This window comes from Myotis davidii, unplaced genomic scaffold (assembly GCF_000327345.1).
Source record: "Myotis davidii unplaced genomic scaffold, ASM32734v1 scaffold415, whole genome shotgun sequence".
In the NCBI taxonomy this organism is placed as follows: Eukaryota; Metazoa; Chordata; class Mammalia; order Chiroptera; family Vespertilionidae; genus Myotis; species Myotis davidii.
In genome coordinates, this window is record NW_006287951.1 from 3,504,026 (window position 1) to 3,516,078 (window position 12,053).

The 12,053-nt window shown below is 39.0% G+C and overlaps 1 protein-coding gene across 2 annotated transcripts in view; it reads left to right on the forward strand.

The window, feature by feature from the left end:
* The window catches only part of PPP2R3A (protein phosphatase 2 regulatory subunit B'', alpha), a 117,834-nt gene that overhangs the window by 4,369 nt on the left and 101,412 nt on the right, over positions 1-12,053 (forward strand). For both annotated transcript variants that reach the window (XM_006759809.2, XM_006759810.2), the window contains exon 2: positions 2,346-4,788. In XM_006759809.2, coding sequence (XP_006759872.1) covers positions 2,797-4,788 — 1,992 coding nt within the window. In that variant the 5' untranslated portion in view covers positions 2,346-2,796. The remainder of the gene's footprint in view (positions 1-2,345; positions 4,789-12,053) is intronic.

Sequence of the window (12,053 nt, forward strand, 5' to 3'; positions counted from 1 at the left end):
TACAGAAGTAAAATTAGGTTTATAGTTATAATATAAATAAATAATACAATAATTAATAAACAATAATACAAGAATAAACTTTTTCCCATACTCATAACTGTAAACCTACTTTTGCCCACCCCTGTATTTTATTCATATGATGGAATGTTATGTCTATTAAAATGATTCAACATGGAAGTATGTTTATGAAAATCGCTAGCCTAAAGTAAGTTATTGGACCATAGTGTGGTCCAATATTTGTAAAACATATACATTTATAAATTTTCATAAGAAAATGTCAGGCCCGGCTGGTTGAATGTCATACTATGAACCAGGTGGTCACGGCTCAATTCCCTGGTCAAGGTACATGCCAGGTTGTGGGCTTGATCCCCAGTAGGGGATGTGCAGGAGACTCTCATCATTGATGTTTCCATCTCTCTCCCTCTCTCTTCCTCTCTGAAATAAAATAAAAATATATTTAAGAAAAGAAAATGTTAGGATGTAGATCCATAAAAATATCAACAGTGGTTATTTCTGAATAATTATATGGGTAATTAAAATGTTTTGTACTTGTGAATATTTTCTAATCTTTCTGAAAAGAGCATGTATTAATTGTGAGCATAATGGGGAAAAACAGAAGCCCCACCCTAGTACTCCTGATACCTGCTGTGCCTGCCTCTTTCATTACCCCATTAAGCAATAAGTGCACTGAGGGCCACTATGATAAATTATTCAGTATCTTCTCCCAGGGCCTGGTTCAGAGTAGAAAATACTTGATGAGTACATTATAACAATAATTATTGAGCATTTCCTGTGTCTTACCTATTGTTTTAAGCTTTTGACATGTTAACCTAATCCTCTTGAGATAGGTACTATTATCTCCATTTTGCAGGTGAAACAGGCTTCAAAAGTTAACCACCTTTTATGTGAGGCCACACAGCTGTAAACAGCAGTGTGGGGATTTAAACTCATGCAGCATTTGGAGTTGTCAGTATTTTCTATTTTAGCCATTCTAATACATGTGTAGTGTTAGTGTAGACGACTGTGCGGAATTGGGCTTTACTCTGAGCAAGCTTGGTAACAACTGATGACTAGTGAGCAGAGGAATGACATGAACAGCCAAATTCCGCACAGTAGTCTACAGACCCTGCATTTTTTGGATTCCCACCTTTCCTTTCTTACCTCATTGCCCACACTGCCCCCCTTGCTTTCTCTGATCCAGTCACTTTAGCCTCCTTGTCATTTTAGTAAATCAAGCATGCTCCCACCTCAGGGCCTTTGCATTTAATGGTTAATCTCCCTAGTATGATTTAACCCAAAATACCTCCTCTCTTCTTTCAGGTCTCTGTTAATGAGTAAGTGAGGTTTTCCCTGACTGCCTTCATAACACAGCATCCTCCCTTCCTTTCTAAACACTTTGCCCCACTTCCTTTTTCTCCATAGCACGTATTACCATCTAAGTTACATGTTTAAGCTCCATATTCGTAGCATTTAGCAAGTGCCTGGCACTCAATATTTATTGAGTGTATACATTGATACATTGATTGAACCTTTTTGGAAAGGTACAACATGATTTAGAAGCCTTTTTTTTTTAAGTAAGAGAACATTTAAGTAAATTTTATCCTCTTGGTGAGAGAGAGAGAGAGAGAGAGAGAGAGAGAGAGAGAGAGAGAGAGAGCTGTATATGGCAGGATTTGAGAGTCTGAGATCAAGAACAGTAATGAAGATTTGTTTGTTTCTTTTTCTTTCTTAATAAGAGAAGAGAGGCCGAAACCAGTTTGGCTCAGTGGATAGAGCGTCGGCCTGTGGACTGAAAGGTCCCGGGTTCGATTCCGGTCAAGGGCATGTACCTGGGTTGCGGGCTCATCCCCAGTAGGAGATGTGCAGGAGGCAGCTGGTCGATGTTTCTCTCTCATCGATGTTTCTAACTCTCTATCTCTCTCCCTTCCTCTCTGTAAAAAATCAATAAAATATATTTAAAAAAAAAAAGAGAAGAGAGGATGATGGGAGAATAATTTCCAAGTATAGAGGAAATTGTAGATCAAGAACAAGTATTTGTGTTGTCAAACAAGTACTTTTATGGAAGTACTTGTTAGTTTCATGTAAAGTGGTAAGGAGTGTGGGATAAGAAATACCAACTGGGAGGCAGTTGTAATAAGGCAGAGTTGAGGTAATACTTCTCTAGGTAGTAAAGAGTGTTGGGTTTGATGAAATAAAGGCACGAATCAAAGATCAGCAGTCAGTGATATGGCAAAGAATAAGGCTTGATAATTAACTACATAAGGATGCAAAGAAGAGGAAATAAAAGGTTCTCTCAGTATTAAAATATTGTATTTCCTTTTAATTATTTTCTTTTTTCTTTACAGGTTTTTTCTCATTCACAGAAAAATGGATCATTCAAACCTTTGGAGGACTCAGTTATCACAACACTTTTATACTACCAGCTAAGATTTACAACAATAAATTTGTGATAGTAAATTTCTGCATAATAGAATTGCTGAAGAACAGTTAATATAAAAAAGAATATTTTTATAAAAATACTCCTATAGTATCATGATATTACTAAATAAAACAAAAAAGCACAGGTATTAAATTATTAGACTTGCTACTACAAGCACATATGTGCAATAACTACTGTATCCTTACAGTTACCAAACCTCAAATTTGGATGGTTTCCCTTTGTGGGAAAGGTTGTTATAATTGCAAGAAACCACTGAACATTGTCAAATATATTTTCAGCTGAGTGTCTTTTAGGAGAATTTACTTGAAACAAGTTCTAGAAAATTCCAAGTCCCACCACTAAGTGAATTTAATATTATGGCAGCAACTTACAGACTTGTGGTTAGTACTGTGAACCACTACAGCAGTGTGGTGATAGACCGGCGTTTTGAGCAAGCTATACATTATTGCACTGGAGCCTGTCACACCTTCACACATGGAGTTGACTGCATTGTGGTACATCGTAGTGTCTGTGCAGACTTACACATCCCTGTGTCTCAGTTCAAAGATGTGGATCTGGACTCCATGTTTCTACCCCACGAAAATGGATTTTCCTCAACTGAAAGTGACTATCCCCATCAGGCCCTCGCAGGCATACCCAGGGTCAAGAAAGGAACTACATTTCAAAATACCTGTAACTTAAAGGACATTGCAGGAGAAGCAATCAGTTTTGCCAGTGGGAAAATAAAAGAATTTTCTCTTGAAAAACTCAAAAACTCTAACCATGCAGCTTACAAAAAGGGAAGGAAAGTTAAGTCTGACTCATTTAATAGGAGGTCAGTTGATTTTGACTTGCTCTGTGGCCATTATAACAATGATGGGAACTCATCATCCTTCGGTTTACTCCGGAGTTCCTCAGTTGAGGAAAAATCTTTATCCCATAGAAACTCACTTGATATGAACCTGACTTCAATGTTTCTTCACAACTTCTCTGAAGAAGACCTGGTTACTCAGATTTTGGAAAAACATAAAATAGAAAATTTTTCTTCTGGAACAGATATAAAGGTGTGCTTGGACATCTTGCTGAAATGCTCTGAGGACTTGAAAAAATGCACAGACATTATAAAACAATGCATAAAGAAAAAGTCAGGGAGTAGCATCAATGAAGGAAATGGTAATGATGCAGTTTCTAGCTCTGAAATTGTCTATATGAATGTAATGACCAGGTTAGCATCCTATCTGAAAAAGCTACCATTTGAATTCATGCATTCTGGGAATAATGAGGCTATAGATTTAACAGAACTGATCAGTAATATGCCTAGTTTACAACTGACTCCCTTCTCCCCAATATTTGGCACTGAGCAGCCCCCTAAATATGAAGATGTTGTCCAGCTCTCAGCCCCTGACCCTGGACAGTTTCAAACTATAGAATTACAAGATGACAAGCATAGTTCTAGGAAAACAGACACTATAAAATCCATTTCAAACAACTCTACAAATTCCTTATATAACTTAGAGATAAACGATCCCAGAAGTCTAAAAGATGTCCAGCTTCAGTCACGGTCATTAACTGTGAATGTTTTAGGAAATGTTTCTTCTGGTGACCTAATGGAAACCCTTTATATTGAAGAAGAGTCAGATGGAAAGAAAGCAGTAGGTAAAGGACAAAGGACAGAGAATGGACTCAATCAGGAATTGTTGAAGGTAAATGAAGATAGAGCAGAATTTTCAGACCATGGTAGTCATCTTAAAAAATGTCCTGCCTCGGGACAAAATGAAATTGGTAAGATATTTGAGAAACCAGTAGTTAATCTACCTAAGGAAGATCTTAAGTCAAAAGTTCCTAAAGGTGAAGAGGAAAATCACAGAGATTTTATGAATTCTAACAGTAAGGAAGAGATAGATAAGTTGTTAATGGATTTGGAATCTTTTTCACAGAGAATGGAGACCTCTCTAAGAGAGCCACTTGCCAAAGGTAAAAACTCTAACTCTCTAAATAATCATGGTCAGTTGACTGATCAGCTCCCTGTAAACCTTGAGCCTAAATCTAAACTCTCTTCACCCATGGAAAAAGTCTCACCTTCCTGTCTAACAAGGATCATTGAAACCAATGGACATAAAATAGAGGAAGAGGATCGAGCCCTCTTGCTACGAATCCTAGAAAGCATTGAAGACTTTGCTCAAGAACTAGTTGAATGCAAATCAGGCAGAGGGAGCTTATCACAAGAAAAGGAAATGATGCAAATTCTACAGGAAACCTTGACAACTTCTTCCCAGGCCAATTTATCAGTCTGTAGAAATCCTGTTGGTGATAAAATGAAAGATACTACTTCAGTGGTTTTGATTCAGCAGACGCCAGAAGTGATCAAGGTAAGACCCAACAATTTTGAGTCCTGAAAGTCTCCAAAGAACTGTTTTAATGTTTGTAAAATTTATAAACAAAAACTATTTTTGTTACCCATTCTTTGTTCTAAATTTCCTACCCTACTCTAGGCATGCTCTCACTTAGTTCAGTGGGAAAAACTAAAAAGCAAAGGCTATAAAGTCAAGCAAACTGGTTTCAGCTGCCCTTCCCACACCCTTCATCTTCCTAACTCTGTGACCAAAGGAAAGTTACTTAGCCTTAATATCCTCATTTACATAATGGAAATAGTAAGGATCACGACAACGTGTGAAGCACAGCCAAGGTGCCTTAAACAAAGTGGGCATTTAATATTAGTACTCATCCTCCCCAGTCAAGCAGTAGACCATTCATTATTACATGCCTCTGTAGACTATTAGGTGCAGTGTGGGATTCAAAAGAAAAGAAGACATTCTTGAAGAGCTTAAAATCTAATTGGGGAACCCTGGCCAATGTGGCTCAGTTAGGTAGAGCGTCATCCTATGTACCAAAAGGTTCCGGGTTTGATTCCGAGTCAGGGCACATATTTAGGTTGCAAAAACAAAATTTAACAGTATGTGAACATGTAGGGCACTACTCTGAAAGTATTGTTAGTTCAATCGATCTTCAAAGAAGGTAAAGACTAGAGTATATGAAATTTGCTTCTTCCCCCCCTGCACGCCCCCTACTGGGAATCAAACCTACAACCCTGGTATGTTCCCTGACCAGGAATTGAACCATGACCTCCTGGTTCATAGGTCTAAGTTCAACCACTTAGCCACGCCAGCTGGGTGAGATTCACTTCTTTATGCAAGTGGGAATAAATATCACTCTAGAGTCATAGGATAGAAGTATTTTCAAAAGGCTTTGAATCTACCTCACTATTGACAGCACTGCTTTTGAATATTCCTAGAAAAAATCTCATTTGTGTTTGTTTTAGCATAACAGGATTACTTCTTTTTCATTTTGTATGTCCAACATGGTTTAACTAGAAACTCTGCTCCCCCTCACTCAAGGTCCCAGGCTGATGGATGCTGCATGTTCCTTCAGCTGCCCTATGGCTCCATCTGGAATATGTGGCTTATGAGTTCACTGAGGAAGAGGAAGAAAGAGAGGGTGCTTTTAACCATCTTGTTCTACACATGACACACTTCCCTTCTGCTCACATTCCTGTGATTTCGATTTAAAGGCTAAGAAACACAGGGAAGCACATAGAATATTCAGTGAGCAGTATCTCTAGCACATGAATAAACCATATATGTCAGTGTGTGTGAATTCAGACAAAGGCAAATCAACAAAGCACATTGTAAAATAATGATATGAATTATGTGTTGATATGTCCATTCGTACAAAACTTAGGAAAAAATACTTCGATACACCAAATACCAATATTCAGAATAGTGATGAATCCCTGGGGGAAGGGAGAGAGATTGAACTGAGAGTACACAGGCGGCCTCAGTAGTATTAGTAATGTTATTTTATAATCTGGTAGATTATAAGTATTTTGTCCTATTTTTTATGCCTTTTTGTATATCTTAAACATTAAGTTTTTAAGAAACAGTCGGATATTAGAGATGGTATATATGTGGCCAGATTAAAAAACAATTACAGCCTGGCTGGTGTAGCTCAGTGGCTGAAGCTATGAACCAGGAGATCATGGTTTGATTCCTGGTCAGGGCACATGCCAAGGTTGTGGGCTTGCTCCCCAATAGGGGGTGTGCAGTAGGCAGTTGATCAATGATTCTCTCTCATCATTGATGTTTTTATCTTCTCTCCCTCTCTGAAATCAATAAAAGTATATTTTAAGAAAAACCAATTACAACAAGAGCTCCAAGAAAAAGAAAAAGCTAGCCCAGGAAGATTAGAATGGACAGTACCCTGGTGGGGTAAAACCACCAAGTTACCTACCCCCTATGTCCCAATAAAAGAAAATTCATAAGAAAAAAAAACCAATTACATATTTTATCATTTTCATTATAATTATTAAAGAAGGAAAAAATATATATTGTGATCAGATGAATAATTTTTGCCTCATATTTGTTTTGTAGCTGTTGTTCCATGCACGTTTTTAATTACAAGTGACACTAAAGTTTAAAACAGTACATACTTAAGGTTACTAGATGATGATTTGGGTCTAAATATCCTCAAACATTCTCTGAACATTTCTGTGAAATCTATGTGTGAGTCTCAATTGCTGATTCACAAATGGTAATATCTTTTAACTTGAGTTAATGTGGAGGGGTGAAACTGGAAATTAATTACAAAAATAAGAAAAAAAGTCTTTTCATGTACTCAGGCAATACTGATATGCTTAATATTTTATGAAAAACCTATATAGCAACCTCAGAATGATCATAATATAATAAGAGCTAAGAGTTCTTGTGAGCTAAGGCAGGCTAAGGCATTTAGATGTATTATCTCACTATTTTGCCCCACAATATCCTATTTGCCCATTTTTTTAAAAATGTCCACCTTCTCTGATGATTTATTTCAATGTCTCACAACCATTTTAACAGAGACTCCTACTGTAAATATAGAGTTTTTAATTTTATTTCACCTTCTGCTTTCATCTTTTGTGAAAAAAAAAGAGACAAAATTCTTCTAAAAGAGATGGGCTATAGAAAGCAGAAGATGTGAACCTGAAGCCAAGAAAAAGTCTCATGTGGCACCTTTCCTTTGACCCTGGCTCATGAACAGGTCCCCTGTAACACCCCAATCTAAATACAGCTACCTACACAATTTGCAGTCCTAAAATCTGGAAACAGCCCAATTGCCCGTCAGCAGATGAGTGGATAAAAAAGCTGTGGTACATTTATACCATGAAATGTTATGCTGCAGTAAAGAAGAAGAATGTCTTACCCTTTGAGACAGCATGGAGGGACCTGGGGAGTATCATGCTAAGTAAAATAAGTCAGTCAGAGAAAAACAAGTATCACATGATCTCACTCATATGTGGACTCTAAGTAACAAAATAATCTAATGAACGGAGTGGATCCAGAGACATGGAAGCATGGAACACAGAGTATGGAATCTCAGGGAAGGTGGGGGAGGATGGATGGGTGGGAGGTAATCAACCAAGGACCTTGTATGCATATATGCGTGGCCCATGGACACTGATAATGAGTGGTGAGGGTGGGGGTCCAGGGGGCTGGGGTGGACTAGAGGTGGTCAATGGGGGGAAAAGGGGGGCATATGTAATACTTTCAACAACGAATTATTTAAAATAAAATAAAATAAATAAATGCAGCTACCTAAAAATGTCACAGAGGGCTCTAAATGAGCTTCCCATTTTTTTAACAAGTATGGACTGAAATCAAAATCTTATTAAAAGACTCTCCCATCAGTCTTTTAAATAAGTGCCCATATCATAGAATAGCATAAATTTGATGAGATTCCTTCTTGATAAAAGTGGAAAAAGTAATTCATGAAAAGCTAATTTAAAGAGACAAATAATATTTAATGAAAGAAAACAAAACCATTCTTTGACTCAGTTCTCCCTACTTAAAAATAAAAATAAAAAAATCTTTTTTCTTTTTTGTTTTTAATTTATTTTTATTGTTGACAGCATTACAGATGTCCCCCCTTTCCCCCTTTGACCTCCACCTGGCCCCTACCCCACCCCACCCCAGGCCTTTAAAAAACAATCCTTGAATAATATAAAACTACTAGAGGCCCAGTGCATGAAATTCAGGCACTTGGGGGGGCATCCCTTAGCCCAGCCTGCGCCCTCTCGCTGTCCAGGAGCCCTCAGGGGATGTCCGACTGATGGCTTAAGTGCATCAGGGAGCAGGCCTAAGCCGTCAGTCGAACATCCTTAGCGCTGCCGTGGAGGCTGAAGAGGTGCCCGTCACCGCTGATGTACTTGCCAGCGGTGCATCAGCTTCTGGCTGAGTAGCGCTTCCCCTGTGGGAGTGCACTGACCACCAGGAGGCAGCTCCTTCATTGAGCGTCTGCTGCCTGGTGGTTAGTGCATGTCATAGAAACAGGTTCTGCCAATGGGCCGAAACCGGCTCTCCAACATCCTCCAAAGGGTCCTAGATTATGAGAGAGTACAGGCCAGGCCGAGGGACCCCACAGGTGTACGAATCAGGGCTGGGGAGGGATGCGGGAGGTTGACCAGCTGGAGGGACCATGGGCAGGCTCCAGGGCATGTCCAGCCTGTCTTGCTCAGTCCCAAACGGCCGGACCCCAGAAGCAAGCTAACCTACTGGTCGGACTGTCTGCCCCCTGGTGGTCAGTGCATGTCATAGCGACTGGTCGACCAGTCAACTGTCTGCCCCCATGGTGGTCAGTGCATGTCATAGCAAGCAGTTGAGTGGCCTTAGCATATTATTAGCATATTACACTTTGATTGGTTGAATGGCCGACTGGATGACCGGACACTTAGCATATTAGGCTTTGATTATATAGGATTCTTAGCTCCAAGCCTGACAAAGGCAGGCATTGGGATAGGTTTGACATATGTGTCAAAATAGTTTCACAAGTGTGATCAGTATTTGTTATCCACAATGCAAACCTGTATTGGGAGAGGGAGCCAATTAGAAGATACTAGGAGGATATTGAAAGAGTGATAAAGAGGATATTGGTCTAGATCAGAAGTTAGCAACCTGTGGCCCATAGGCCATATCTGACCTCCTGTGCCTGTGTTTGTACATATTGTAGTTACCCTTTTAATAATCCTTTAGTTTTAACTGTGTGGACCCACTTATAAACAGAATTTTTTCAATAAACATATTGGAAAAATTTTTGGAGATTTGTGACAATTTGAAAAAATTCACAGATGAGCTACAAAGCTTAGAAATATTGAAAAATTAAGAAAAACTTACATATTTAATAAATGCATAAGGTATATATAGATACTAGTCTACTTTATCATTTACTACCATAAAATATACACAACTGAATTAAAAAAGGTTAAAATTTATCAAAACTTCTGCACACACTTACAGAATGTACACGGTGCCATTAGCAGTCAAGAGACATGTAAACAAACATTACATGTTATTGGTAAGGCTTCTGGTAAACAGTAGTCTATTAAATCGTTACTGCATAAAATTAATTGTAGTACATGCTGTACTACTGTAATAATTTTGTAAACACCTCCTGTTGTTCTTGCGGTGAGCCCAAGTGTTACGAGTATCCGCTTAAAATGCCCATGATGTTAATCATCTCCACGTGAGCAGTTTGTTTCTCCAGTATATTGCATATCACAGTAAAAATTGACCTTTCACAGTTCTCGCCTATTGTTCGTGTTAATGCAATACCATAAACCTTGAATAGCACCACGGGACCCAAAAGAAATGCCACTAGTGATGCTGGAAGTGCACCCAAGAAGCAAAGAAAAGTCATGACATTGCAAGAAAAGTTGAATTGCTTGATATGTACTGGAGATTGAGGTCTGCAAGCTATTGTTACCTGCCATTTCCAGATAAATGAATCTAGTCGAAGGACCATTGTAGAAGAAAAGGAAATTGATTAAGCTGTTGCTGCAGTTATACCAGCAGGCACAAAAATCCTGCACTTTTTGTGAAATACCTTTTATCTCATATTGAAAATGCAGCTTTTATATGTGTGCAGGGTTTCTATAAGAAAGGCATACCTATATACTCTAATATGATTAGAGAAAAAGCAAAGTCATTATATGACAAAGCAGGAGGAAGGTAAAAGACCTAAAGCTGGAGAATTTAATGCTAGCAAAGGATGGTTTGATACTTTTATAAAGCGGTTTGACTTAAAAAAAAAAAGTCAAGATAACAGGAGAAGCAGCCTCTGCCAACCAAAAGACAGCAGACAAGTTCCCAGGTGCCATTAAGAAAATCATTGAAGAGAAAAGATATGTGCCTGAACAGGTTTTAATGCAGACAAAAGTGCTCTATTCTGCTGGAAGGGAAATGCCACAAAGGATATATATCAGTAAGGAAGAGCAGGGAGCACCAAGATTTAAGGCAGGAAAGCCTAAGTTAACTCTATTGTTTTGTGCAAATGCAGTGGGGTTTCTGATTAACTGTCCTTATCTATAAAGCTGCTAAACCCCGAGCCTTAGAAGGAAAAGACAAACACCAGCAGCCAGCTTTTTGGTTATACAACAGGAAGGATTGGACAACCAGAATCCTTTTGCTGGATTGGTTCCATCAATGCTTTGTCCCTAGAGTCAGGAAGTACCTTGCTAATAGACAGCCTTTTAAAGTTCGTTTGCTATTGGACATTGCCCCTGGCTACCCAAAACCCCATGAGTTCAACACCAAAGATACTGAAGTGGTCTGCTTGCCTCTAACCAACAAATTCTGATTCATCCTCTACATTTGGGGGTCATAAGGACCTTTAAGCCTCATTACCACATGGTACTCTATGTTAAGGATTGTCAGTGCTACAGAAGAGAACCCCATTAGAGAGAACATCATGAAAGTCTGGAAGAATTACACCATTGAAGATGCCATCTTTGTTATACAAAAAGTAAAAGCCATCAAGCCCAAAACAATAAATTTCTGCTGGAGAAACTGCCCTGATGCTGTGCATGACTTCATAGGATTTATGACAAAGCCAATCAAGGAAATCATGGCAGATTGTGGATGTGGCAAAGGTGGGTGCTGAAGGGTTTCAGGATGTGGATCGTGGAGAAATTCAAGAGCTCATAGACTGCACACCAGAAGAATTTACAGAGACGACTTGGTGGAGTTGAGTGTTTCTGAACCAGTGCCAGACGATGAGGAAGAAGACAGAAGCAGCAGCCAGAAAACAGTTGATATCAGACAGTCAGGCAGAAGATTTCTGATTCTTCAAGACTGCTTTTGGCCTTTACTATATGGATCCTTCTATGATACAGGCACTGAAACTAAAGCATATGGTGGAAGGAGGATTGGTACCATATGGAAACATTTTTAGAGAAATGGCAAAGCAAAATAGACAAAACTACAATATATTTCTGTAAAGTTATAACAAGTGTGCCTGCCCCTTTCCTGCCTCCCCTTCCACCTCTACCACTCCTGAGATAGCAAGACCAACCCTTCCTCTTCCTCCTCCTAAACCTATTCAACATGAAAAAGACAAAGATGAAGTTGTTAATTTTTAATATATTTTTATTGATTTCCGAGAGGAAGGGAGAGGGGGAGAGAGAGAGAGAAATGATGAGAGAGAATCACTGATCGGCTGCACACTCCCTACTGGGGATTAAGCCTGCAACCCAGGCATGTGCCCTGGCTGGGAATTGAATTGTGACCTGATTCATAGGTCGATGCTCAACCACTGAGAGCAACAC